Here is a 26,974-nt window from a genome sequence, read left to right on the forward strand (position 1 = left end):
GCATTTCAGAATTCCAATGGTTTTTCAAGGTGCTATACTGTTTTCTGTCAAATAAATCACAATTTGCAGAGATCTTTGAATTCTGAACGTCTTCTCGTAGTGTCTGGAACTGGGCTAAGGTAAAGCCAGCAAGGAACAGATGGAAACTAAAATTATGGGGATTGATGACATCACACAGGCAAAGAAAGAGCCAAAGGACAGAAACTTGGAGAAAACCAACATTTAAGGGGCACATAGAGGACATAATTCAGAACATTTGGATAGAGGTAGAAGACCAGGAGAAAATGAAGTCATTATATATAACACATTCCTAGTTTTCTACTTCCCTAATTTTTTATGCCTCTCAAAACAAGAAAAGATTAGTTACGTTAGCTACTGATAAAATATAAATTGAGATTTATATATATCTCTTGAGCTTTTCTAGGAAAACAAGACTAAGCAAAAACCAAGATTAAAACAAGATGATAGCAAAAACCAAAGACACAGATATGAACCATGATAACAAAATTAAAATTTTTAGAAACAAATCTAACTTGAAAGTCTTGCCTTTCCCCAAATTATGATTTCTGAACTATTTCTATTTAAAAATAAATTCAAAGTTAATATCTTACACCCTAAATAAATCTGGGTTTTAGCAATTTCCTTCTCCTTAGGCAAACCAAGAACTGTCATTTAATATCTAGAATTAAGCTCATTTTCATCAAAAGATATAGTGATATAATAAATTTCATATAAATAACTTTTTCCAATTCTCTCAACACTTAAACAGATTGAAAAATATGGTTTATCTTTACTCCTTAATAAAGTAAGCCATACCTTTATGTTGGCTAGCATCTGCATCAAAGTTCATCTGTCCTTCTAGATGATTCTGTTCATTATCATCTGAATGCCTAGCATGAGGATCATTATGAAGAATATTAGGCTGGAGGTCCCTCTGTTCTCCCAACAAAATACTAAGTAGCTGAGAACATAAAACAAATCCGATTGCTGATCCACAAAGGAAGGTTAAAAAATTCAGCCAAGATTTAGAGGCCATTTCCCGAAAATGTATTTCTGTAAGAAAAAAATTAGCAGGATGTTATAAATTATAAAGCAATATAAATACCAAGAGTAAGGACTGATAACTTTTAGCTATACTGGGAAGTTAATTCCTTTCATACAGGAGAACATATCTAAGAGTATTTAACTTTTGTCCCTCTATTTCCTGCGAAAACACACAGTATGGACAATTCAATAAAATAAACAGAGTAGCAACTAGGAGGATCACTGCTGGGGTGGGGCACGGGCAAATATGTCAGTATTTACACACGGAATTTCCTGTTCTTCTAGCCAGGATCCTGCATGGACCCAAGCCTGCTTGCCACGTTCTTTTTCTTTCTTTGCTATCAAAATACTTATATTTACCCTTTTTCTCTTTTGGTAGTAATCATTACCTACTCTCATCAGGGGTCAGCAAACATTTTCTGTAAAGAATTAGAAATAAAATACATCAGGCTTTGTGGACCACAAAGTGTCTTGTATATTCTTTTTCTTGCTTTTTATTAAAACAATCTTTTAAAGATGTAAGAAGAATTCTTAGCTTGTAGAAGGCTAGAGTCAGCACTGTTTCGGGATCCGCAGGGCCAAACCTATCTGCCACCTGTTTTTGTAAGTGAAGTTTTACTTGAATACACCCAGTATTGACTATGGCTGCTTTTGCACTACAACAGCAGAGTTGAGTACCTGCAACAATGGCAGTATGTCCCGCAAAGCCTCATCTAGCCCTTTAAAAGAAAAGTTTGCCAACTCCTCGCCCTAATACCCAGGCTTCACTGCAGTGGTGAATGCAGCTGCCACCTGCTCACCATCTTTCATTGTTATCCCACTGGACTGCAAGACCCCGAACAGCATCTATATATCACTAGGATTAAGTAGGATGCCTGGGACAGTGGCTGCTCGACAAATGCCTGTTGAACTGCCTGACAACGAAACAGGCCCTCCTTAAGGGTTTGCTAATAATTACTACATGGTGAACTTATAAATTCCTATGAAATTCTTATGAGAATAGTCCTAATTCTACAGTTTCCAACTCCCCAAGATAATTTTTTAAACGTTTGCTAAGCATCTACCACATGCCAGATGCAGTCCATACTTTATCTCGCTTGAAAAAAATTTTAATTTCATTTTTCATTCTCACTATGACCATTTTGCAGATAAGAAAACAGAAATTTATAAAAATTAACAGATAACTTGCACAGGTTGACAAAAATCAATAAAAGTCACAATTTGAACCCAAGTCTGTCTGCTTAAAAAGTCAGTGCTCTTTCCATTGCATTTCTCAAACTCTTTACCCAATCACCACTAACAGCACAGGACAATGGACATGTATAGTGAAGGTAGGGGTTTGGGAGATATGACCATCAAAATAAAAACTGCTTTGAAGTATTTTGTAAAAACAAATAAACAAACCAATGATCATCACTGGAACAACAAAACAACTTCATGTGGTTATATTTCCAGAATGGCTAGGTTCTTTAAAACCAACCATCCAGCTGAGTACAACCAGAAAAACTGAACAAAATGTAAAAATATATATGTTTGGAGACACTGGTAAGATATCAAGGCAGTGAGAATTGAGGGGAGGGGGGACAAGCTCTGGAAAAAGAAAGAAATCAGGAAAGGTGGGCTGGAAATTTGGCACAGCTTCATTCCTCAATACAGCTACTGATTCTGACAGAGAAAACAGGAGCTGACGCATAGAAGCTAAGAAAAAAAACAGAGTCCAGCATCTGTCTCGGAGAAGAGGTCTTGGAAAACAGCCAGGCTTTTATCTGGACCCTCAAAGGCTACAATCTAGGAATAAGGAAGGAGCAGAAATTAGACCAACCTTCACAAGGACTGAAGCCCAAGTTGGAATCATCTTAACCACTGACTGATTAGGGTGATCTACCCCTAGCCTAACTGCAAAAATAAAGTTTCCTGGATAAATATAAAATTATGGAGAACCTCAAATTATTATTATAATTTTTTGGTAGTGATAATGTCCAACACAATAAAAAATAATCAGGTATCAAAATTAAAAGTCTGACTGAAAACAGAGAAAATAGTAGAAAATAGAAACTGACCCACAGGAGACTTAGATAAGAGATTTTCCTACTAATAACTTTAGTTAGTCAATAAGTTCAATGACAAGATTAAGATATAAGGTATAGGGTTTCCCTGGTGGCACAGTGGTTGAGAGTCCGCCTGCCGATGTGGGGGACACAGGTTCGTGCCCCGATTGGGGAGGATCCCACATGCTGCGGAGCAGCTGGGCCCATGAGCCATGGCCGCTGAGCCTGCGCGTCCAGAGCCTGTGCTCCGCAACGGGAGAGGCCACAACGGTGAGAGGCCCACGTACCGCAAAAAAAAAAAAAAAAAAAAAAAAAGATATAAGGTATAGAATAGACATAGGTGAAGAGGAAAATTAATAAACTGAAAGCCAGGTCAGAAGAAATTACACAGACTGAAGTACAAAAAGACATAAGGATGGTAAATTAAAAATTGAGCGAAAGAAACATAAGGAATAGAGTGAAAAGGTCTAACATATGTGTTAACTGGAATCTTTGAAGAAAAAGAGACATATGATTGAGGAGAACCAGTATGTGAAGAAATAATGACTGAACATTTTCCAAAACTGACAAAAGACTACCAACTATCAGATTCAGGAGGCTCTATGAAACACAAAAAAATTTAAAAACTAAAAATAAAAAAGAAAGAAAAGAAAATGATACCAAGAAACACTACAGTGAAACTGCCAAAAACCAAAGACAAAGAAAGCATTCTATATCCAGCAAAAATTGCATTCAAAAATAAATCTGAAAAAGATTTTTCAAAAAACAAAATCTGAATGAATTCATAATAAGCAGGTCTACTCTAAAAGAAATACTAAAAGGAGGGACTTCTCTGGTGCTGCAGTGGTTAAGAATCCGCCTGCCAATGCAGGGGACACGGATTTGAGCCCTGGTCTGGGAAGATCCCACATGTCGCGGAGCAACTTAAGCCTGTGTGCCACAACTACTGAGCCTGTACTCTAGAGCCTGCGAGCCACAACTACTGAGCCTGTGTGCCAAAACTACTGAAACCTGCACACCTAAAGCCCATGCTCCACAACAAGAGAAGCCACTGCAATGAGAAGCCCGCGCACGCACTGCAACGAAGAGTAGCCCCTGCTCGCCGCAACTAGAGAAAGCCCGTGCACAGCAACGAAGACCCAATGCAGTCATAAATAAATAAATAAACAAATAAATAAATTAATTAAAAAAAATACTAAAACAAATTCTTCAGGCAGAAGGAAAAGAATTCCATGAAAATTCAGAGATGTAAAAAGGAAGGGTGAGCTATAAAAAGCTTATGTATATGAATAAATACAAATGAACACAGGCTACATAAAACATTAAAAAGTTCCCACAAGGTATTATTACTATTATCATTAAAATAAATGACAAAACTGGCACAAAAAGTATGAGAAGGATACAAAGAGTTTAAGTGTTCTAAAATCATTTTTTTGTGTAAAAATACTAATATCAGACTTTAAGACACTAGGAGGGCTTCCCTGGTGGCACAGTGGTTAAGAATCCTCCTGCCAATGCAGGGGACACAGGTTCGAGCCCTGGTCTGGGAAGATCCCACATGCCATGGAGCAACTAAGCCCGTGTACCACAACTACTGAGCCTACGCTCGAGAGCCCGTGAGCCACAACTACTGACCTGTGCACCTAGAGCCCGTGCTCCACAACAAGAGAAGCCACTGCAATGAGAAACCTGCGCATCGCAACGAAGAGTAGCTCCCGCTCGCCGCAACTAGAGAAAGCCCGTGCGCAGCAGCAAAGACCCAACGCAGCCAAAAATAAAATAAATTAAATAAATAAATTAAATTAAAAAAAGACACTAGGAATGTATACTATAATCGCTGCTGTAATCATTAAAAAGGTAAATATATATAAGTAAAACTCTAATAGAAAAAATTAAATGATAAAATAATACAAGTATTTTCAAGGCAGAAAAAAGGGAGAAATGGATAAAAAAATACATGGGACAAACAGGAAACAAAGTTATATGATTAACTAAATACAAATTTATCCGCAATAGCATTAACTATAAAAAGACTAAAAATTTGATTTAAAAGATACAGATTACCAGCCAGACTAGAGAAAAAATAAACCCAAGTATACGCTGCTTACAAGAGACATACATCAAATATATTCAGAAAGTTAAGAGTAAAAGGATGGAAAGAGATACGTCATCCAAACACTTATAAAAAGAAAGTATGTTAAAATCAGACAAAACAAATGAGTAGTGGTTACCTGGTTTGTTGTTTTCATGGCATTCATTAAACTCTGCATTTATGATTTACACACTTTTCTGTATTAACATTTACTTTAATAAAAGCTTTATATAAAAATACTTTCATATGACCTTTTATTTTATCCCATTTAATACACATTTAATATACGTATATTTGACATAAAAATATTTATTCCAAAATCTGTAAGTAAATTTGGCATGCCATGGAACTATATACCATGCTTATCCTGTATCTTGTATCTCAGGCCCTCTCTCCTGAATAGCGATTCCAGTTTGAGAAGAATGACCCTAAGGGGAAGTGGAGAGCAAAGCTGCTCAACACCAGAGATGCAAATTACCAATATGAAACCAGCAGGCACTTGTTTACTTCTTTTGCTCTATCTTTACTATCACTTCAAGTTTAGAAAGGTAGGCCTTCATGGGCAAAGAGTATATATGTCCTGCTCAACTCCCCCATTCAATTTCCCAGAGGAAAAGCAGAAACAAGTTTACCAAGTCTTTCTGCTGTTTTCCCTGAGGGGCAGTGTCCTCAAATTCTCCCGCCCACTGTCTTCTTTTCCCCATTCAAACTGCCCTTTAACAAAATCCTTATAATTCAAAAGGTGTAATCTACAATCCCAGAAAAATATCCTTCCTGCTTTAAGTGCTTCTTCTGAAACTCTAAAATTCTCCAGATTATTTGAAGCCCAGTTCATTATACCTTGCTCTAGCCAAAATCTTGGTCTGAGATTATATTCAAAAAGCCAAAGAGGGGCTTCCCTGGTGGTGCAGTGGTTGAGAGTCCGCCTGCCGATGCAGGGGACACGGGTTCATGCCCCGGTCCGGGAAGATCCCACATGCCGCGGAGTGGCTGGGCCCGTGAGCCATGCCCGCTGAGCCTGCGCATCCGGAGCCTGTGCTCCGCAACGGGAGAGGCCACAACAGTGAGAGGCCTGCGTACCGCAAAAAAAAAAAAAAGCCAAAGAGAACTATTTAACTATCTTTTTGCTATTATGTGAGCTCTCCCTTTAACTGGAGTGTACATTATTAAGACTTGATACAACTGAGGTCAGTGATTTCAAAGAATCATGAATTGAAAACATGAAGCTGAGAGAAGTAAGTGAAAGGCATCACAACACCAAATTTCTTATGGTAATTAAAGAAAGACTGGCAGAGTAAGATTGAAGCCGTAAACCCGAAGGAAAGCTATTAAGGCAACATTAGCAGGCACTTAAGAAACTGAAAAGTCAACTAGGAGCCACAATGCAAGCAATCCCCCACGTCTTGTAATTCTCCCACTGACACTCTGCCTTCTAACACACTAGTTTTGATCTTTTATTCTTTTTGTACTGGCTGTGACTTTCCTTACCTTAACACCAGATATAATCACGTTACAGTCTCAGAAGGGCACAAATCCATCTGAAATTTCCATGGCTACAGAGTCTACCACTCCTGGTACTGGAAAGCAATAGTCACAGTGGCGTTCAGTACCACTCAGACAGAAAGCACTGTGACTGAGAACAGGAAGTAAGGACTGTAGGGCCTGAGAAAATTTTTATTCCATCACCACAGTGAATATCTGAAGTGAAGGAAGTGCTGATCAAGCTCCAGTAACCATGAATACTAACCTGCTACCCAGCCATTTTCCAAGAAGATACTGAGCTTCAGAACAAGCCTACTTCTGCAGCATGGAGGTTTTATTATTTGTAGATGGATAGGGTTTTCTTAGCTGAGGTAGCACTTTTTTAGAAAGACACCTGTTCTGGGGTAAGTGGAGGGAAAACTGACTTCTTGATTTTACAAAATCTGTTAACTTTAAAATATTTTGTGATGCTGTTCGATGCCTGTCATACTCTTACCCCTTCCGGTCCAGAGAATTCTCAGTCAGCATGTGCTGGCTTATCCCTGTTGCTTTTACCCCATCTCCTTCCAATTTCAAGGGCTCCTGCCTTATGACTAAATTTCTGTATATCTCCATTTTTCTTTCTTGTTCCTGGCATAAAAGAGCTACCTCATGTGAGTGGAATGCCCCACTCAGATTTTTGGCAAAAATCATCACCCCCACCTCTTCAGATTCTTAACACAAGAGTCTAAAGTAGACCAGACTGGAAGAAGACATTGCTTAACAACACCGCACATTACAAGGGCTTCAGTATATATTAATTAGAATTGAATGCAGGGAAGTTATCAATGCCACCTGTCTTCCAAACCTGATGCATAATCAGAATCATTTGAAGAGATTTTAAAACTACAGATTTCAGATGCAAAAGTGCTGGGACAACTAAAATTTATATTTTAATTTTTAAGGAACAGCTTTGTGCTATTCATTGGTTAAAAAAAAAAAATCAAGCAAATACAGAACTATGTGAAGAAGAAAGAAACCACCCCAAATCCCATCACTCAGAAACAACTATCATTAACATCTGGTGAGTATCATTACAAATATGAATAACATCTTTATGAATAACAGAGATAGAAGGGAGGGTAATTATACCTAACATTTGGGCCCTGTACTAATAAGAGCATGGATTACTTGTAACCCATAAACTAGGGACTATTAATCCCACTTTACAGATGAACTCAGACTCAGAGGGCTTAGTAAGCTTCCCAAGGTCACACCAGCAATCTGAATCAAGAATTCAGATTCTTAACCATTGTGCTATCATTTTACAGAATTGGGATTACATTAGTCATGCTACTTTAAAGATTTAACATAGTAAATTAGATTTATTTGAATTTATAGAAAAAGGAAAATTAAGTGAATCTAAATTAACTTTGAACATCAGCTAATAAACATTTAGAATGTGAACCCCCTCCTCTAAACAATCCCTCTAAAGATAAGGATTATGAAAAACATAAAGCAATCAGAGGCCTTATTTTTTTATTACATATTTCAAATTTAGACAGTACCTATTGATTTCTTGCTTTGAGAATGTGTAAATCAGCATATATATACATACTCCCACAACAATCAATTTTTGTGAACTTTTATTCTGTAAAATTTACATAGTTTATGTTCTGTAAATTACACTAATTCCCATGACTGCTTGATCTTGAATATATTTTAAATTGGACTCTATGCTCATTAATAGTTCTTTTATCACAGCTGCTCTAAATGTGAGTTCTTTATTAATGTCGTGTTTTTGTTGGCTGGATTTCAGCAAGTAATTTTTGTAATGGTGCTCATTGGTGCTATATTCTAAATTCTTGCAGGCTGGAGAATGTTTACTACTGCCTTTATACCTGAAGCACAACTCGACCTAGTACAATCTCTCTTCTTCTTAAAACTCTAAAAATTACTCAGCGTCTTCCCACACTGGTGCCAGAGACTTTGAGGGTAGACTGATCTTTTATTCTTGTATATAGATAAATGCTCCTCTTCTCTTACGGTTGGTTTTCAGTCACTCACTGGTCACTAACATCCTCTCACCAAGACTTTAATGCCCTTTATTACACGAGCAAATCCTTCCTCCAGCTTTTTAGGCTTTCAGAAAGTCAGTGGAATTCACAATAAAGTCCTAGGCTTTCAGTGTTTTTTGTTTGTTTTTTAAATTTTAGTACTTTATACCATATCCTGCCAGGGTTGTCAGTCTAGAATTTGTAATCTGTTCTGGATTATCATATTTGTTATATTTACATATTCAAAATATATTTCTCTCTTCAAATCACATTAAAATGATGTTCAAAAACTTTTTTCCTCAAAGACTTTCCTTATAAAATTGGGATGAATGTTATATAGTGATACAACTTATAAATACTTACAAATACACTGCATGTGAGGCATTATGTTTGAAACTTTTATATGTTTTCTCTGATCCTCACAATTGGATATAAAGTAGGAGGAATCAGTCAACCTGAATTCAATACATCATACAGCTACTGAAATCAAGATTCTATAGTACTGGTGGAGGGAGAGACTCATGGATCAATGGAGTAGACTAGAGAACCAGAAACAGAACACTTAAATAGCTCCACTGATTTCTGACAAAGGTACAAAAGCAACTGAGTGGAGGAAAGATAAACTTTTCAATAAATGGTGCTGGACATCCCTAAGCAAAAAAATAAACCCTGACCCGAGTCTCACATCTTATATAAAAGTTAAATCAAAATGGATCACCGACTTAAATGTAAAACATGCAACTATAAAATTTTTAGGAGAAAGGAAGGAGAAAAATCTTCAAGATTGAGAGGTAGGCAAAGAGTTCTTAGACCTGACTCCAAAAGCACAATTCATAAAAGGGTAAAATTGATAAACTGGACTTCATCAAAATTAAAAACTTTTGCTCTGTGAAAGACCCTACTGAGAGAATGAAAAGACAAGCTACAAACTGGAAGAAAATATCTGTAAACCACATACCTAACAAAGAACTAGTATTTAGAATATATTAAAAACTCCCAAAACTAAACAGAAAAAAATAAACAATCCAATTAGAAAATAGGCAAAAGACATGAACAGATATTTCACTGAAGAGGATGTACAGATGACAAGCACATGAGAAAATGTTCAACTTCATCTACCATTAGGAAAAATGCAAATTAAAACCGCAATGAGATATCTCTACTTACCCATAAGGATGGCTAAAATAAAAAACAGTGATACCACCAAATGCTGGTGATGTGGAAAAACTAGATCACTATATATTGCTGATGGGAATGTAAAAGGATGTCCAGCCACTACAGATCAAAGGTAACTACACAGAGAAAAATATGTTCTGACCCAGCTTGTTATCAAGGTAAACTATTCACCCTGACAAAATGGGAAAACAGCCAAACCAATTTGAATGATATGCCTCCAACCTGGTGAAGCCCCCCTACTACCTAGAGTCTTAAAATAAAAAATCATTAAAAAATCAAAGTTCCTACTTGCAGCTGTCCAAGGTCCCAGCTCCCCAATTTACCTCTCTCAGGTAGCTAACTGACTAGACAGAAACTGTCAGCCAGCAGCAGCATAGATCTCTAGCTCAAAATTTAAAGGGAAGATCCAAATGGTGCATAAAACAATTATCTATCTATCTAGGTAATAAAAAAGATTTTCAACTACACGATTTTTAAGCAAGGTTACCTAGGATTGATTCTATTAAAAAATGAACAAGCAGTGGGCTTCCCTGGTGGTGCAGTGGTTGAGGGTCCGCCTGCTGATGCAGGGGGCGCGGGTTCGTGCCCCAGTCCAGGAGGATCCCACGTGCTGCGGAACAGCTGGGCCCGTGAGCCATGGCCGCTTGGCCTGCTCGTCCGGAGCCTGTGCTCCGCAGCGGGAGAGGCCACAGCGTACCGCAAAAAAACAAAACAAAACAAACAAAATGAACAAGCAGAAATACATGGAACCTACATAAAAACCTTGTAGTGGGAAACAAAATTAAACATAGGATGCAAAAGACAAGGGAAAAGCACAGACCTGAATACTTACTCCATAGGAAAGAAAATCTTAAACTACATAGGACTATTTTGTAGTCTTTTAGAAACTGAAGGGATTAGAGCAATTATGCAGGAAATGATAGCTATGAAAGATGGGCAATGGAGAGCCAACACAGAAATAACTTATTTCTCAAAAGAGAATAGAACAAATGAAATAGAAAAAAAAAAGTCAAAGATATAAAAGAAAATGCACTGAAATGGAGGCCATGCATCAAAATATTTAAAGGTCTCACATATAATCAAGAAAAACCTTGGTTAAGAGATCCTGAACTTGGGGTGGGGGGAGGTTGTTGTTGTTGTTGGGATGAATTAGGAGACTGGGATTGACATATATACACTAATATGTATAAAATAGAACCTGCTGTATAAAAAATAAATAAAATTAAATTTTAAAAGTTAAATTAAAAAAGGAAAAAAAAAAGAGATCCTGAACTTCACTTAAAAAAAAACCTCTATAAGTATCCAGGGAAAAATAAGCAAGTCAAAGGGAAAAATTAGGCAGAACTACAAGGGAAAAATTATTAGGCAGCTTTCTCCTCTGTGTTATTATATGTCAAAAGAAATGCTGCAAAAACCCAAGTTTTTGAGGGGGACAACATTCCCATAGACTTAAAGATTCAGCAAGCTGTCATTCAAGAATCCATGTAACAGGAAGACATTCTCAAATATGCAAAGGACTCAGTACGCACATACCCTTGATACATTACCTACTTAAAGGTAATGAGAGTTACCAGCTGAGAGTAAAATCCAAATTAAAACAAAAACAAAAACCCAAATTCACAAATGAAGAAATCACACAATGAAAGGGTTAGCATTAATAGAAAGTTGTAATCCTTTCCAATATAACACTGTGGAGTGGTAATGATGAAACAAAGCAGAAATATTATTATCCTAGAAAGAAAAGCTACATGAGATAAAGTGATAATAGTAATTTAACTGTAAGACACGTAGGCAGAAAGGGCATATCATGTGAATAAAAATGGAGTGGGGAGGGGTAGGAGAGAATGTGCTAACAAGTATGTACTCTAATTTCATTAGAGGGGTAACTCAGAGGTTTTTTTTAAGCTTAATTTAAGCTTTAATTTAATTTAATTTAATTTAATTCACTGAAGCACTATTTACAATAGCCAGGTCATGGAAGCAACCTAAATGCCCACGGACAGATGAATGGATAAAGAAGTTGTGGTACATATATACAATGGACTATTACTCAGCCATAAAAAGGAACGAAATTGAGTCATTTGTTGAGACATGGACAGATCTAGAGACTGTCATACAGAGTGAAGTAAGTCAGAAAAGAGAAAAACAAATATCGTATATTAATGCATGTATGTGGAACCTAGAAAAATGGTACAGATGAACCGGTTTGCAGGGCAGAAGTTGAGACATAGATGTAGAGAACAAACGTATGGACACCAAGGGGGATAGCCGTGGGGGCGGTGGGGATGGTGGTGTGCTGAATTGGCGATTGGGATTGACATGTATACACTGATGTGTATAAAACTGATGACTAATAAGAACCTGCTGTATAAAAAAATAAATTAAATAAAATTTAAAAATTAAAAAAAAAACTTCAAATACACACAAAAGTATAACAATAAACCCCCATATATCCATCACACGACTGAATTATAACTTTAAAATTTGCTACATTACTTTATCATTTCTTCAATTGATGATAGTATTTTAATGCAAATCCCAGACATCAAGTCATCTCACCTCTATGTACGTCTGTACACCTCTTCGAAAATATGGACATTTTTTTACAAGCCAAAATGCCCTTATCAAATGCCTAACAAAATTATCAATGCCTAACAAAATTAACAATAATTCTTTGGACTTATCCAACTCAAGTATGTAATCAAATTTTCCCAACTGTCTTCTATAATCAAATTGCCTCAATTAGCTCACAAATGTCTTTTCACATTTGGTTCGTGCAAATCAGGATTCAAACTATATCCAAATTCACAGATGAAATGAAAAAAAAGAGAGCATTTTATATAATAACTATTAAACATGAAAACCTAAATGAAAACCACATTTCTCTAAAAAAACAAATAATCAAAGCTGACTCAAGATATAAAACCTAAATGAACCAAAAAACCAGAGAAGAAATAAAGAATGTTGTCAAACAGCCAGACTTCAAAGAGGTCCAGGTTTTCCCTGGATAAAATACTTCAGTCTTTCAAAAAACATAATTATTATACTACATAAATCATTCGGGAAAATTAAGTAGCAGAACTTAACCAATTCTTCTTTTATGTAAAAGGTTGGATACTGATATCTGACAAGGAGAGACCAAAAATAAAATAGAAAACCTCAGTCCAATCTTACCCCCAAATAATACATTATTACAGGAAATGCAGCCCAAACATTAGTAGTTATCTTAAGTTGGGTCCCCAGGAAGCAAACTCTGAGATGACGCATTTGTGCAAATGTGATTTATTAGAAAGTATTTCTGGGAAAAACTTGTAGGGAAGTAGGACAGGGAAGGATAGAAGTCAAGAAAGGGTAAGATACCAAGCAAAGTCCATGGAGGGTAATTTTAGCTTAATCCCTCAAGGTAGTTCTAGAGGCAGTGTAGGCCACACCTCAGAGTTGTACCCACACAGTCAATCACTGGTTAAGGGCTATCCGTAGGAAACAAATTCCCCAGACAATTCCAGAGCCTGTACATTGGCAAAACAGTATCTGGCAGTTTGAGGGCAGCCCTACAACAAAGCCTGTGAAGAGGAAGGAGATAAAGGCCTATGGACAGAGTATTAGCATCATCTGTTACAGTGATTGTTGCACAGGTAAAGTTAAAAACCAATTGGTTTGTTTTGCATTATGAAATCCCCCAAAAAGGTTAAGCAATGAATCATTCCAGTTCAACCATCATACAGGACTACTGTAATAAGGAGGACTTACTGAGGACTACTGGTAATAAGCCCTAAAAACATGTACAGAGATTTCAATTATTTTTTAATATCTACTCTAAAATATAAATAGCCAGGTAAGAATCACCAGATATTTTAAAGAAAGCCTCTAATATGAAAGAAAAAGATCAACATAGTCAAATTTAATGTAACTTTAAAGAGACCATGTAATGAGATGAAAACTTAAAGAAAAACCCTCAAAACTATCACTAATATCCTGAAAGATAAAAGTCGTGCCATCGTATTCTTCTTTTTGCCCTACGCGGGCCTCTCACTGCTGTGGCCTCTCCCGTTGCGGAGCACAGGCTACGGACGCACAGGCTCAGCGGCCATGGCTCACGGGCCCAGCCGCTCCGCAGCATGTGGGATCTTCCCGGACCGGGGCACGAACCCGTGTTCCCTGCATCGGCAGGCGGACTCTCAACCACTGCGCCACCAGGGAAGCCCCATGGTGGGAATATTTTAAAAAAACAAACAGAATTACAGTTTGAGATTTACGCAACTTGATTTTAACTTGACTGTGAGGTTTTAAGAAATCTTTGGAAGGTGATACTGACTGAGCACCTTTCAATGTGTCAAATACTGTCCTAAGAACTAAGGATATGGTCACTGGTATATTTTCTCCTGTTTACAGAATATAAACTCCCAGAAGACAAAAAATAGTTTCCTACCTCTGAGCTCTTGACCATGATGCTTTTCACAAGACATTGGTGCAGTATCAGCTGGCTTGAAATAAGAGTGCAAAGCATCTCCTTATTCATGCCCCAAGTCCCCAAACCTGATTATATTTCCACATCTCTTTTACACTCTGTAAACACTTTTCTCCCTCCTTCCTTGATCATTCTCCCTTGGGCTCAACTCTCTTACCTCTGTTTCCCAACTTAATGAAGGCTTCACATAGCAGTCTTGTTTAAAGGAAATACTTTCCAATGCCACAGGATCAAGTCCATACTGCTAACTAGGTAAACAAGATCTAGCTCTAGTTTACCTTCCTACACTCTTGATACTCCCTATCCATAAAGCCTATACTGAGCCATTCTCCAAATCTGCCATGGCCTTTCATATGGATGACTTTGGCCATTCTATTCTTTCTGCTTGGAGTGCCCTCCTCAGTTATGTCTACTGGATAAATGCATAATTATCTTTCATGGTTACCTTAGTTTCAGTACTTTTCATAATCAGTCTTCCCCATCACCCATGATCAAATTAACTGCTTTCCCATCAAATATTTTCTTGTTCCTTCATTCACATCTCCTACTATGTACTTATCACACTTCATCATAGTAGGTATGTACATATCTATTTCCCCCTAGACTGTAAGTTCCTCAAGAACAACAGCTATAACTCTTTTATCTCTATCTCTCCAGCAACTAACACATTGCCTGGCTTGTAAAATGCATTCAAATGTTTTGTTTTAAGTGTATGTATGTGGGGAGCACAGATGAAATTATTTTTTCCAAATAGGTATCTTTATCTATACTGCCTAATTTACTGAATAAAAAATCATATGGTCCCATCGTTTGACACATTTATACACTTATATAACCCAGTCATAAACTAGATATATAACATGAACTATATGTACTATTTCCTTTGATGTGTATTCAACTCATACAAATTATAACAGAAGTACATATTAATTCAGAGACAGAAAGACTAAAAATATTTTCTATTAGTAATTTATTAAAACTACAGAAATAGAAAATATTAACACACAGCCTTCACCTAATGACTCTGAAGTATTTTATTAGCATTACAGTTACACAACCTCAGTACTAGAAAGGACCTTGGAATTTTATGAATCCTGAAAAAGTATGTAAGGATTAGAAACAAATAAACCTCCCAAAAATTATGTAACACCGCAAAACCAAGTTGTATTAAGTCTCACACTATAACTCTATTTTTAAAACTATTCCCACAATTTCCAATTCAGAAGATCAAAAGTGAGAATACCTTTTTGTTACTTTTCAATGAGAACATTAATATGTCTTGCATCCTCAGTAGAAATTAGAGAAGACACAAACAGAATGACATCCCATGTTCATGGACTGGAAGATTTAATATTGTTAAGATGTCAACACTACTTAAAGTGATCTACGAATTCAATGCAATTTGTATCAAAATCCAATGACTTTTTTTTTTTGAAGAAACAGAAATATCCATCATAAAATTCATATGGGATTTCAAGGTACCTCAAGGAGCCAAAACAATTTTAGAAAAGAAGAGTAAAACTGGAGGACTCAAACTTCCTAATTTCAAAACTTACTATAAAAGCTACAGTGATCAAAACAGGGTGACACTGGCACAAAGACTGACATATATAGCTCAATGGAATAGAACAGAGTGCACAGAAATAAATCTTCGCATGCGTGGTCAAAAAATTTTTGACAAGGGGGCCAAGCCCATTCAATGCACAAAGGACAGTCTTTTTAACAAAAGGTAATGAGAAAACTGGATATCCACATGCTCAAGAATGAAGCTGGACCCTTACCTAACACCATATACAAAAATTAACTCAAAATGGATCAAAGACCTAAGCTAAAACCTAAATGTATAAAACTCTTAGAAGTAAACAAAACAAAAGCCTCCCAACATGGAGTTGGCAATGATTTCTTGGATATGACACCAAAAGCACATGCAACAAAAGAAAAGATACTCAAACTTGGCTTTATAAAACTTTAAAAACCTGTACATTAAAAGACATTATCAACAGAGTAAAAAGGCAACCCACAGAATGGGAGAACATATTTGCAAACCATGCATCTAGTAGGGGATTAATATCCAGAATATATACAGAACTCCTAAAACTTAACAATAACAACACAAACCCAACCCAAAAATGGGCAAAGGACTTGAACAGACACTTCTCCAAAGAAGATATACACATGGCCAATAGGCACGAACATGTTGAGTATGAAAAAAATGCTCAACATCACTTATCATTAGGAAAATGCTAACCAAAACCACAATGAGATACCACCTCACATCCATTAAGGATAGCTACTATCAAAAAACCCCAGAAGGGGCTTCCCTGGTGGCGCAGTGGTTGAGAGTCCGCCTGCCGATGCAGGGTACATGGGTTTGTGCCCTGGTCCAGGAAGATCCCACATGCCGCGGAGTGGCTGGGCCCGTGAGCCATGGCCACTGAGCCTGCGTGTCCAGAGCCTGTGCTCTGCAACAGGAGAAGCCACAGCAGTGAGAGGCCCGCGTACCACAAAAACAAAACAAAACAAACAAAAAAACCCCCCAGAAAACAAGTGTTGGTGAGGATGTGGCGAAATGGAAACGCTTGTGCACTTCTAGTGGGAATGTAAAATAGTACAGCAACGGTGGAAAACAGCATGGCAGTTCCACAAAAAAATTAAAAATAGAATTACCACATGATCCAGCAATTCCACTTCTGGGTAGATGCCCAAAAGAATTGAAAGCAGGGTCTCAAAGAGATATCTGTACACCCATTTGTATAGGAACATTGCTCACAACAGCTAAAATGTGGAAGCAACCCAAGTGTTCATCAACGATTGATGAATATGCAAAATGTGTTATATACAAGATGGAATATTATTCAGCCTTTAAAAGTAAGGAAAATTTAACATATGCGACAACATGGATGAACCTTGAGCACATTATGCTAAGTGAAAAAAGCCAGTCACAAAAACACAAATACTATATACAGTAAGTCCCCTACATATGAACGAGTTCCGTTCCGAGAGCTCGTTCGTAAGTCCGATTTGTTTGTAAGTTCAACAAAGTTAGCCTAGGTAACACAACTGGTTATATAGTACTGTACTGTAATAGGTTTATAATACTTTTCACACAAATAATACATAAAAAACAAACACACACACAAAATAAACATTTTTAATCTTCTGGTATAGTACCTTGAAAAGTACAGTAGTACAGTACAACAGCTGGCATACAGGGGCTGGCATCGAGTGAACAAGCAAGAAGAGTTACTGACCGGAGGAGGGAGAGGAGGTGGGAGATAGTAGAGCTGAAGGATCGTCAGCAACAGGAGATGGAGGGCAAACTGCAATTTCACTCACGCCTGACGCGAATGGCCCGGGTTCTGGCTCCTTGCTGGATTCAATTCTGTCTACCCTCTTGATAAAACGGATCCAGTGATGTCTGGGTAGTGGTTCTTTTTTTCTTGTCATATATGACACGGTAGCACTGGACTGCATTCTGAACAGCTGCTGCAACCTTCGTGTACCGTTCTACGTTCGGGTCCTGTGCCTCAAAAACTAACAGTGCCTCCTCAAATAAAGAAAATCCCCTTGCCATTTCCTGCGTCGTGAGTCTCTTCGGTTCTTCAGTTACTTCTTCCCCTTGTCTCTCGTCATCCTTTCTCTGGGCCTCCAATTCCATCAGGTCTTCATTAGTAAGCACCTTGTGTTGCACAGCAAGTTCCATCATTATTGCTTGGTGCTTCTTAGCAGTACCAGCTACATCACCACTGCTTTTACTCTTGCTTCTGGACACCCTGGGCTTGAAATAAAGATACTGTACTATGGTACTCTATACAGTACTGTAAAGTACACAAAAGTACAACCACTTGTAGAGGATGCATGCATGTAACAATGTACGCCAGACATGTGAACAAACATTATGTGATTGGACGTGCAAACACGTTTGCATCTTTGAAAGTTCGAAACTTGATGGTTCGTATGTAGGGGACTTACTGTAATTTCACTTATATGAGATATTTAGCTAAAGTCATAAAGTGATTTATGATTTCCTGGGACTAGGGGGAGAGGGGAATGGGGAGTTACTATTTAATGGGTGTAGAATTTCAGCTTTACAAGATGAGAAGAATTCTGGAGGAAGATGGTGGTCATGACTGCACAATATAAACGTACTTAATACCACTGAACTGTACACTTAAAAATCGTTAAGATGGTATATTTTGTGTATTTTACAATATAAAAATTGGAAAAAAAATCAATGATAAAGATGTAGATTTGCTCCAAATTAATCTATATCTATCTATCTATCTATATAAAATGTCATCCCAACTAAAATATAAGATACTTAAAAGTTAAGTAACTTGGTAAAATGTAACTAAAAAGTTTGAAAAAATAAATATGAGCGTATACCTGGGAAATTCCTGAAAGGGGTGTAGGGGTGGACTAAGCCTAGGCAGACCTACTTAAGATATACAATTTTTAAAAATTAAATAATGTGGTAAAAATTATGGTAAATGTTGTTTGGAAAAATAAATACGTGAGTAAAACGTGCTATAGTAATTAAAACAATTTGATATTCAGGCTGAACAGGCATGTCAGTGTACCTGTGAATCGGAAAAAAAATTTTTAAACACTTTTATTAATTCATACTAAAGATATATTGCTGAGAAACTTTTTTTTTTTTTCTCTACAACCAGACTGTTAGAATTATTTGAAAGTGTATCAGTGAGACTGGAACACCCCACTCTGACATGTACGATGAATCGCTAATCAGAAACAGCTTCAATTTCCAACCCAGAGCTTCAGATAAGTGTTTCCCAGACACAACATTCCACATTTATCTTAACTTTGTAGTCTTCAAGGGAACAGGACACTTAAGTCTACTTCTCAGCCCAGGCCTGATGTTAATTAACCCGATTCACAGTCTTGCTGTACTTTAAACCTATCAAATATTGTTTCATTTAAATTCTGTCTAAACTCCACCCTTCTCCAGAATCCTATAATAACCCTGTCCCCTCTGGCAGTTCCTCTGGTGTGTGATCTCCCTCACAGCAGCAAGTTAATTAACTTAACTTTGTTAGCCTAAAGATGTATATCCCTGGTGGTCTTCATCAGATCGAAATAGTCTGTTAAAAAAAAAAATAAGTACATATGGAAATTTAATACATAATACACATAGCATTTCAAATCAAGAAAAAAATGGCTTATTCAAGAAGTGATATTGAAATAAACTTCTGGGAAAAAGATAAAAAGCAACCATCTGGATCCCTACCTTTCTCTTTAAAATTCCAAATGTTTCTAAGATTTCAATATTTTTAAAAAATGAAATTAAAAAAAAACTAGAAGAAAACATCTTTTTACATCTTTACATCATGAACTGAGATCTTTTCAAAACTCAAAAGGTATAACTATAGTAAAACTGTATGAGGTTATGCATTGAATAAATTTCTGGCAGTGAAATTGCTGGTTCAAAGGTATGTTTCTGTATAAAATGTTAAAAAAAAATCTGTACAGCGAAAAATAACAAAAAGTATCATAAAGAAAAAGAGAAAAGGCCAACTTAATATAAAAACAGTTAAAGAAAATAAAAGGATTTGAAGGAAAAGAAAAAAAATGGTCAGGAATGTTCACATTTCACTCATATTACAGAAATGTAAACCTCAAATGCAGAGATACTATTTTTTTAAAATTTTATTTTTAATTTATTATTTTTTTTATTTTTGGCTGCGTTGGGTCTTCGTTGCTGTATGCGGGCTTTCTCTGGTTGCGGCGAGTGGGGGCTACTCTTCCTTGTGGTGCACAGGTTCTCATTGCAGTGGCTTCTCCTGTTGTGGAGCACGGGCTCTAGGTGCGCGGGCTTCAGTAGTTGTGGCACGTGGGCTCCGTAGCTGTGACTCGTGGGCTCCAGAGCGCAGGCTCAGCAGCTGTGGCACACGGGCTTAGTTGCTCCGCGGCATGTGGGATCCTCCCAGACCAGGGCTCGAACCCTTGTTCTCTGCATTGGCAGGCGGATTCTTAACCACTGCGCCACGAGGGAAGCCCAGAGATACTATTTTTAATGTATCACAGTGGCAAAAAACGTTAAGATCAGTAACAGCCAGTACTGACTTAGATATGAGAGAAAACTGGCGCTCATCCGTTGTTTCTCAGAATGTACATATTTACTGTCTTTCGGAAGGGCAGTTTGGCAACATCTTTAAAATTTTTCAAGTATGCCTTGACCCATCATTTCATGATCAGAAATTTCTCTTATGGACACAAACACAGAACTGTGCAAAGATGTTCATGGCAGCCATTGCCACAGATGTTTGTTAATGAGGAACAAGTTTAAAAAAATATATGGTACATCCATAGCATAGAATATGCTATAGATGTTAAAAACAATGATCTATATGAACTAATAAGGAAAATCTTTGCACATTTGGCAGGTTATGACTTTTTGTTAATAAGGTGTAGTGGCTACTTTTTAAATGACAAATGTAAGGAACAAACAAACCCTAACTGAAAGCGTAGATTAAATATGTATACATATATATATACACACACACACATACACACACACACACACACACACACACACACACACAGAGTATGTTTTCATGCCCATCTCTACCCCAGGTTCTCACCAAAGGTAACTACAGTTGACCCTTGAACAACATGGGTTTGAACTGCCCAGGTTCACTTATATGCAGATATTTTTCAATAAATATACTGGAAAACTTTTTTGAGATTTGTGACAATTTGAAAAAAACTCGTAGATGAACAATGTACGTTAGAAATATTGAAAAAATTAATAAAAAGGTATGTCATGAATACATAAAATACATATGATACTAGCCTATCCTTACATAGGCATAAGGTGAGTGATATTTAACACAGAATTAATAATGTGTTAGTTTTCCTGTTTTATAACTTTTTTTTTCTTTGTGGTACGCGGGCCTCTCACTGCTGCGGCCTCTCCCGCTGCGGAGCACAGGCGCTGGACGCACAGGCTCAGCGGCCATGGCTCACGGGCCCAGCCGCTCCGCAGCATGTGGGATCCTCCCGAACCGGGGCACGAACCCATGTCCCCTGCATCAGCAGGCGGACTCGCAACCACTGCGCCACCAGGGAAGCCCTATAACTTTGTTTTCAAAGAATTACATTACCTTACAGGTACAGTATGCCCCCCTCTGTCTCTCCCTCCCTTATAATTTATGCTTCAGCAATTATGAACTATTTACAGTTCAATAAATATCTCAATGCAATGAGTTGCTCTACTCTTACTGCTTTTCTGTCTATACAACATCCCCTTCCCTCCACCGTCCATACCCCAACCTCTGTAAATCCCATTAAGCCAGTGTTTCTTAACCATGGCATAAATGACATCATGAGCTGGATAATTCTCTGTTTGGAGGCTGTCCTGTTCACTGTGAGATGTTTAGCAGCATCCCTGGCCTCTACTCACTAGATGCCAGTAACACTCCCCCTAGTTGTGACCCAAAATGTCTTCAGACACTGCCAAATGAATGCATAAAATACACGTAGATTATATACTAGTGTATCCTTACATTCGCAACTGGGTGACTGAAGTAACTAGAGAAGGAAGAAAAAAGCTTACTTTTCACTACAATCCTGTGTGTTTTAAATTTTGTACCTCTTCTAACCTTTCCAATGCTACCACCCTAATCCAAGCCACCTTTCCCCCTTCCTCTTACTCTCCCACTTTTTCTCTCCCAACTACTGCAACAGCCTCCTAATCAACTTTTCCCTTTCTTCATCCTTGGCTTCTTCAATCCATTTTTACCAGTCCTTTTAAAAGTTAAATCAGATCATGTCACTCATTTGCTCAAAACCCTCCAGTGTCTTCCCAATGTCACTCAGAGACATAACCAAAACCTTAAGATGAACCCTACACAGTATGCAATCCTACCCTCCACACTCCTCTCTTGCTGAACTCTCCTTCTAGTATTTGGTTTTTGTAGGTCAAAAAGGAACAAATAGCAATTTCAAAAACTGAACCTGTTACTATCTGTTCCCTTGCTGTGTTCTAACTTTGGACTCTTTGCTGTTCTTCAAACACATGAGGGTCCTTACACTTGGTGTTCTCTGTTGGGAACACAACTCACCCAGATACTCACATGGCTCACTCCCCAACTCCTTCAGGTCTTTACTTCTCAGGGGGTCTTCCCTGGCCACCCTATTCCTACTCACAGCACCTATTAACATCTAATATATTACATATTTTACTTACTCATCTTGTCTATTGTCTCTTTTCTCCATCTTGATCAGTGGTTCTCAAACCTGAGTCTACATCAGAATCACCTGAAAGGCTTGTTAAAAGAGTTTCCGAATCAAGAAGTCTGGGGAATAGAGCCTGAAAATTTGCATTCCTGACAAGTTACCAGATGATGCTGAGGTTCCAGGGACCACATTTTGAGAACCAATGTTTTAGAATGTAAGCTCCATGAGAACAGAGATTTTTGTTCACCTATTCATTGCTTTACCTCTATGACCTGGCACATGGTAAGCAGTGAGATAGGTAAATGAATTTACTCTGTTCCCAAGGCACCCTCTGATTTGGTCTGCTATATGGTGCTAAAATTTTACTGAATACTGTAAAAGATAAATTACATGACTGTAATGAGTTAAACTGTGTCTCCCAAAAAGACTGGGGTTGAAGTCCTAATCCCAGGAGCTATGGATGTGATCGTATTTGGAAATAAGGCATTTGGAGAGGTAATCAAATTAAGATTAGGTCAGCAGGGTGGCCCCTAATTCAATATGACTGAAGTGCTTACAAAAAGGGGAGAACACCATACTAAGACAGAGACACACAGGGAGAATGCCATGTGACAACAGAGGCAGAGACTGGTGTGATATAACTTTAAACCAAGGAACGCCAGTGACACATGAAGCTAAGAGGCACGGAACAGATTCTTCCCTAGAAGGTAGAGCATGGCCCTGTCAACATCTTGGTTTCAGACTTCCAACCTCCAAAACTGTGAAACAATAAATTTCCGTTGTTTTAAATCACTCAGTTTGCTGTATTTTGTTATAGCAGCCCTAGGAAACTAACACAATGACCAAAAATGCAAATGACTACACCAAGCTGTATAATTTCAAGTCTCCCTATTATCCAACTTGCACCAATTTGTTTTAATATATAGCTTTCATTGTGAACTAATCAGACTTCCTGTTGAGAATCTCCCCAATTTAATACCGCCTCTCTCTGCCCTCCATGTGTCCCTTCAATGTGCAAGGCAGCTCACATTACAGGTTCTAGATAATGTACTCAGATTTTCTTTTTGGTTTCTCCTACCTTCCTATGGGCTACCCTATTTCACATACAACAGCTTCTTTATATTTTTTTCTTCAAGGGACACTTCTTATTTTCACATATTATAGATTTTGGCATGTATTTTCCCATAGGACATCTGAATTAGTTATAAAGTGAAATTTTAAATACACATTCGATACACATTTAGACTTCAAGATAAAATGCTAACTTCTCTTTTATGGAACAATTCTCCATTTTTTCCCCCTTATTCTAAAAGAATGACCTTAATCCCACTTAGGTCTGGGTAAAAGAATTTTGCCATATTCTTTCCACCTTGCTGTGGTTTGTACACTAGCCTCTTTACTCAAATCTCAATAAATCTTCTAAAAGTAACATGGTTGTACTGGGAAGCTTAAAGTTTTAAGTGAATCTGAATGAAATTTCAGCATCAAGTTGTCCATTTTCCATTTACTGTTTGTTTACAGGTGCACTGTCACAAGAATTCCAATCAATGATTTCTTCACACAGAAACTCTACTTTAAATTACCATGGTTTATAAAGTAAGCTGTATAATGCAATTTTTATCTTAGTGAGCACAAGTCAATATACAAATAGTATATAGCATATACCTAAATGACACACTTTTCTATTTCTATGACTAGGTGATCATTAATTGATATGTACTCCTAAATGACTTTGTGATAAAATTCTAATAATTTCTGGATACTGAATTTACTCAGAAATATAGACTAGTATAATCTATACCCCCAAAAAACCATATTTAAGAAAAATACCTATCTTTAAATGGGTAGTAACCACAAAATATTTTTAAAATGCTGAACCCTAACTAAAAAGATCAGAAAAACACAAACTCCAAGCAAATATAAGAGAGACATCTAATCGTTCTCCACTAGTACTAAAATACCATGCTCTTTTCCTGTGAAGAATTTTAAGTGAGTCATACTTTCCTTACTAAATCACTGTTTTACTTAACATATGGTAAAAAGAGTTAACTGTTTGGTAACTTGAAACTTTACACTCAATTAAACTGTACATTAGTATACACTACAGCTGGCAGAAAATAAAATAAGTATGATTACTATACACAATACTTAGAACACACAGCATCAAGTGACATTTATCTGATAAAAGTGTGGAAAGTTGCAAAAAGTTAGTTTTACCTCCTAAAACCTCAGATTCCCACTGTCTAAACCAACACCAGAATTAAACAACTTGAAATTATGCATGACACCTTTTCCTGGCACCCAGGCAGAGCTATCACTGCCCAGTTTTTGGTAAATGAACATATTTCTGTTCGTTACGCATTGGCCTAATTACTCTATTGCATTAAAGTTCTAACTTTATAATTAACTTTTAAAATCATAAGGAAACCAATTCATGGTTAGGATAATAATTTTCAACCTGAAATGCTTTAAAAGGATATACCACAATAACTATAAGGAATTGAGAGAACTAGATTATAAATCTAGTCAACTTTTCCAAAGCTTGTGATGTTTTGTCATTTGACAATAATAATAAAGGGAGAGGGTAAGAGCTGGGCAAGAATAAATCCCCACCCTTAAATTTCGTTCATTTTTTTGCGTATACAATACATCCAAATTCAGAGCTGTAAAGCCAATTTGTCAGCACCTACGAATCCCATCACACTTGGTGGGGGAGGGAGGAGGGAAGGAAAAAACTCCTTTCCTCGTCCTCCACGCAGCTAGTGCCAAAACACACCTGCCTCACTAGAGGCAGGGAAATTTAAAAGAACAAATCGGCCACAGACAAACCTGCTGGTCCAAGAGAGCCCTGAGGAAGTCCCCCGGCACTTGCGGAAGGCGCCCGCTCGCTAGGCGCCGGGGCGGCGCGGCAGCCCGGCTGCTCTCCTGGAAGATGTCCACACCTGAGCGCCCGCAGGTCGGCAGGGAGAGGGCCCAGCGGGGCACGACCGCTAAGTGCTCAAGCCGCGCGGTCCGGAGCGCAGCCCGTGTCTCACCGTCGCGACCCGACGGCAGGCGACGCGCGAGGAGGCGAGGGGCACGAGAGGCTAAAAGGGAAGGACCCACGACCCAGAGAAGGCTACATGTCAACAAAATAGCGGCCCGGTGGGCAGGCGGCCCCAATGGCAGTTCGCAGAGATGCCGGGAGCAGGAAGTGCCCCGCGCCTCCCTCAGGAACCCGCACGTCCCCAGCCCCGGCGACGACTCCGAGACACCTGTTTGGCGGCGCCGGGGGTGGGGTTCCACCCTCCACGATCCCCCACTCACACACTCACGCTCCGAGAGGGGGAGGGCGAGAGGAACCGAGACATTGGACCCACAGTCTGAGGGCGCCTCCGCCGGCGTACCTGACATCAGCCTCGGCTCCCTCTCGCCCCTCCGGGGGGGCAGAGAGGGGGACGACACGAGCCCGGCGACCCTCGCTCTTCTCGGCAGCCGCAGAAGTGGCTCGTGGCTGCTAGCCCGGGCCGCCCGCTGCCGCCCAGATCATTCCCCGGCAGCGGTTGCTGCTGCGGCGGCGGCAGCAGCCGAGGCGGGCCCAGCGCGCGCTCCCGCCCGTTCGCTCCGCCCCTCCCCGCAGCGCGTCCAGGCCGCGGCCCGCGGACAGCGCAGCCGCCACCCAGGGCTCTCCTAGCGCTGACGTCGCCGCCGCCGCACCAGCCCCAGGGAAGGGAGGAGCGAGAGGGGGCAGGGTGGGGCGGGGCTACGACGACGTGTGGGCGCGGGGATTGGCAGTCGAGAGCACGCCCCGCCCTTGTGCGAAGGGGTCTGGGAAGTCGGGTCTTCTCTGAGCGATAGTCGCAGCTCTCTTGCGGCTCCTCGCTGGCGGCCTCCGGCTTCCTGATCTTGCTCTAGGGTTTTGCGTTAGCTTGCGGACCTTGAGAGGAGTTAAAAGCAGTGAGACATCAGGGACCGAGACTGCGGATACCTGAGAGACCTTTGTCTGAGGGACAGGCTCTTACCCTGCAGGAGTCTTATGGCCTCTAGCCTGCTTTTAAACAGTTCTTTTTACCCCTGTTATGCCCCCCTCCCGACTCTCTTTACTCAGTATCTCTCTGGCCTTAATGAAAGGAAATACGGCAAGATAGGTACGCGAACTGTTGTTGCATAACCAGGTATGTGAACCCGCAGGAGCTGAAAACCCAATTAGTGATACCACAAAGCCTCCTAAAGGCACACGTGGTCTTTGGTTCTGTCATTACTTCACTGCTGTCAGGCAATGGCCAGAAGAGTTTCCTCGGGTCCTTGCAAAACCTCACCCCCCCTCCCCGCTTTAGTTGGCAAAGGGACTTTGTATCAGAAAACTGTTTTTGGATTAGAGCGAGGAGTCCTGGAGCGATTGAGGCAACCCCACAGCAGTCAGGAGGTGGGGTAAGGTCTTGACTTTATT

The 26,974-nt window shown here is 38.9% G+C and overlaps 1 protein-coding gene across 2 annotated transcripts in view; it reads right to left on the reverse strand.

Annotated features, from left to right (window-relative positions):
- Positions 1 to 26,149, reverse strand: part of C1GALT1 (core 1 synthase, glycoprotein-N-acetylgalactosamine 3-beta-galactosyltransferase 1) — a 215,425-nt gene extending 189,276 nt beyond the window's left edge. The window contains exons 1-2 of one of the 2 annotated variants that reach the window (XM_060020472.1): positions 25,860 to 26,149; positions 817 to 1,053 (exon numbers count right to left, since the gene is read on the reverse strand). In XM_060020472.1, the coding sequence (XP_059876455.1) occupies positions 817 to 1,053; positions 25,860 to 25,938 (316 nt within the window). In that variant the 5' untranslated portion in view covers positions 25,939 to 26,149. The remainder of the gene's footprint in view (positions 1 to 816; positions 1,054 to 25,859) is intronic. The other variant, XM_060020473.1, reaches the window with a different exon arrangement.
- Between the last annotated feature and the right edge of the window lie 825 nt (positions 26,150 to 26,974).

Source organism: Delphinus delphis, chromosome 9 (assembly GCF_949987515.2).
Source record: "Delphinus delphis chromosome 9, mDelDel1.2, whole genome shotgun sequence".
NCBI classification, from domain to species: Eukaryota; Metazoa; Chordata; class Mammalia; order Artiodactyla; family Delphinidae; genus Delphinus; species Delphinus delphis.